General features: G+C 41.0%; 1 protein-coding gene across 1 annotated transcript; it reads left to right on the forward strand.

Annotated features, from left to right (window-relative positions):
- The first annotated feature begins 794 nt into the window (after nt 1-794).
- On the forward strand, nt 795-1,439 carry LOC137710175 (disease resistance protein RPM1-like). The gene has a single exon (XM_068449122.2). The coding sequence runs from the start codon at nt 795-797 to the stop codon at nt 1,437-1,439; it is 645 nt and encodes a 214-aa protein (XP_068305223.2).
- The last annotated feature ends 1,898 nt before the right edge of the window (nt 1,440-3,337 follow it).

Below are 3,337 nucleotides of genomic sequence, written 5' to 3' on the forward strand. Positions count from 1 at the left end.
AATCAGCTGATCACGAAGCACCTTCAGTTTGGATAAACAGCACTGTGTTGAGGCTGATTGGTTACCTATCCCAGTCTCGGTCGAGAAGGGTTTTCGAATCCTTATTGGTAGAGGTCATCTTATTAGCCTTCTCGACGAAGTAAGGTGTTACGAGTTACGACATTCGGCGCATTAAACGCCGAGTGATTTTATGATTAGATACTTACAAGTGAGTTTTAGAGTTTGACATTCTTACGGCCGAACCACATTTACCATCAAGACATACATCACCTTTGAGTACTTGTGTTCGTATAGTCTGGTGTCGATTCGACGTGCTTATACTCTCACGAATATAATCATTGTGACTGAATCTGGCACCAACGATTCGTGAACTTCACAGAATTAGCAGCCTTGTCTTCAGGCACGAGAATCCAAAGGCCAAGATTTGTTCCTTCCTCGGCCGTAGTCGCAAGATAAAGAAGTCAGCAATGCACTCAACGCAACATCAACAAATTTTACTCCTCGACCGACGAGTTGGCAGGCCCCGCATTCAACCGAATGACGTAGTTAGCTTATTAGTTACTCGGCCTGCGCGTCATGTAGGGTTTGTAATTTTTAGGGTCCAACACATACCAAAGTCAAAACGTTACCAGATGAAGTGGGAGACATGATACTCCTCTTGTATCTTGGCCTCAACCACACTGATGTACTAAAAGCTTCCAGAGGAGCTCAGTAGATTACAAGCTCTACAAACTTTTGACATCAGATTTTGTGGGCGTTTAACCGCCTTGCCAAATGAGATCCTCAATCTTGCGATGTTGAGGCACATCAAAACGTACAAGAACGTGTTTCGAGATGTTCACGGGATGAAGGTACCAGTAAGAATAGGAAGCTTGAATGATATTCTAACCCTCACAGGTATACATGCTGGTGGTGGAATTGCAGAAGAGTTAGGTAATCTGATACAGCTCAGAAAACTTGGAGTGATGGATTTTGCTAAAGAGAATATCAATAAGCTACTTGCCTCTATAAAGAAGATGTTAGAACTCCTTTCCTTGTCTCTAGAAGCAAAAGATGCCGTCAGCGAGGGAAATCTTATCCTCCTGGATTCATTCTCGCCCCCACATTTTCTTCAAAAGCTTTGCCTGGAAGGCATCCGAGGAAACCTACGTACTTGTTTTGGCTCCTCGGAAAGGCTTACAAATCTAACATTAGGCAACTCTTATATATCCGAGGACTCATCATTGGTATTTCAACCGCTACCCAACTTGGAAAATCTTAGCCTTTGGAATGCTTATGATGCTAAACGAATAGGGAAAGAATTCTGTAGCGATGTTGGGTTTCCAAAGCTCCAGGTTCTCACCATTGCTTCGCGTGTTCTTGAGGAGTGGACAGAAATTGAAGAGGGGGCACTACCGAGCTTGAAATACCTCCACGTGCGCAATTGTTTGCGCCTGTAAATGCTTCCTCAGGTCTGCAGTTTCTCACCAAACTTGAGCTGTTGCATTTGTTGCCTTTGCCAGAGAATCTTGGAGAATGGCTGAAACCCGATATGGCGGAGAGGACAACTTACAAAATTAGGCACATTCCATGTTTAAGATATCAACTCTATGGTGCAAGAATTCACTAAACCTGATGGCGGAGAGCCAATGTGAGTGTAAGAAATAAAGTTACAAGCGTTTCAAATAAACTGTGTTTCTCCACACATTTCGCTGTTTATCTAGCCATGGAAGGAGTTTATGTTTTCTTAAGCTATAAGCGTTCAAAATAAGCTGTGTTTCTCCACGCACTTCACTGTTTATCAAACCATTAAAGGAGTTTATGTTTTCTAAAGTTAAAAGCGTTTAAACACGTATACGGATTAAGTACGCATTGGCACGTTGTGGTATAATGTTATTGCTTCTTATGGACAAAGATTGTCCAGATTGGCCGCTGAGGATATCAACATATGCAACAGTAAAAGTTCCATCGAGCGATATCAATGAGGGGGGCATTGAAGGTTCTTTCCGTCATCATCAACGGGGCTACAAATAACACAAATATTGTTATATGAAATAATTAAACATAGAATAATTAAATAAAATTAGAACCGGCATTGTTCCAATAAAATCAAAGGAACTTTAACGAAAAGATCTCGCTACTGTTCACTTTAACGAAAAACCACATTTTTACACTAAAAAGTCAATATTAGTACTATTCATTTTACCTTTTATTTTGTCTTTTTCGTTAAAACTCAAAGTTTTCAAATCATTTTCATTAGTTTTCCTAAAAATGAAACATAAAAAACCCTACACATAACATAAATATTGCTATTGCAATAATGAACTGCCGGTTGGCAACCTTGCAACTTCGACGGAGCTCCTTCACTACAACTACCACATTTTGCTTAACTTGTTCAGATAAATGGCGGGCTGCATCCTTCTATTTGAGGTACCTTTTGATGTCTTCCTCAATTGTTACCAATTTAGCAGATATGTTGGCAAATATTGAAGATAATTCCTTAAACTCGATTGCTAAATCTGCCTTGACCCACCGAACAAAATAGGCACAACGCGTGCATCTCCAATAAGGGCGTTTATAATTCTGCTTCGTCTGGGATACCCAAGCCTACATACCAAAAAGGCCACTGGTTAGGCTTCGTACAACATGATCTTTTGCTACTTGAAACTTCTAAGCTATTGCTCCTCTAACTCATTGCGCTTTGCATGATCTAAAAATTGGATTTTGGAAGGGAAATGTTAATGGCACTCCACTTTTTCCAGAAAATAGATTGAAAAATCAGTACAGCAATGTCAAACAATGAGCAATCGTATATCGTGTATGAACCAAAATGGTACATATGCAAGTCAGGCAATGAAGGGAAACAAATCCCCTATCCATTTCTCAAAATGTCAATTCATTCAAAATTTGGAAAATCAGACCAAATCAAACAATGAGCAATCCCCAAGTCCCTAATTCCTAAATCTCGCAAAAATAATCAGAGAGATTGCAGAATGCAGGGAGTTGAGAGTTTAGGACATTACCCTAAGTTGGGAGGAGATGAGATGATGAAGTTTCTTGCACAGCTGGTCTGTGCCAATTCACCCTCCATTTTGCCATTGCCTCCTTACCCTCTGCTGGGGCTCTATGCTCCAACCAATCAAACACACGTTCCTCCAACATTCGGGGGAACCACCTCAGCATCGGGTAATCTTTCAGGGATGACAAGGCTGCAATATACGTGTCCATGTCATCATATGTAGTGGGAGCAGCGGCAGTGGGATGGTTTTCAGCAGCCATGGGATAGTTAGCAATGCTTCTTGAACTTATGAGAGCGCGAACATTTTGAACTTGAAATACTTGAACGCGAACCTGAACC

Source organism: Pyrus communis, chromosome 6 (assembly GCF_041283825.1).
Source record: "Pyrus communis isolate YQ-2024b chromosome 6, ASM4128382v1, whole genome shotgun sequence".
NCBI lineage: Eukaryota > Viridiplantae > Streptophyta > Magnoliopsida > Rosales > Rosaceae > Pyrus > Pyrus communis.

Bases quoted from the DNA above. Each gene is read 5' to 3' on its own strand.
- LOC137710175 (XM_068449122.2), top strand. From the start codon at position 795: ATGTTGAGGCACATCAAAACGTACAAGAACGTGTTTCGAGATGTTCAC.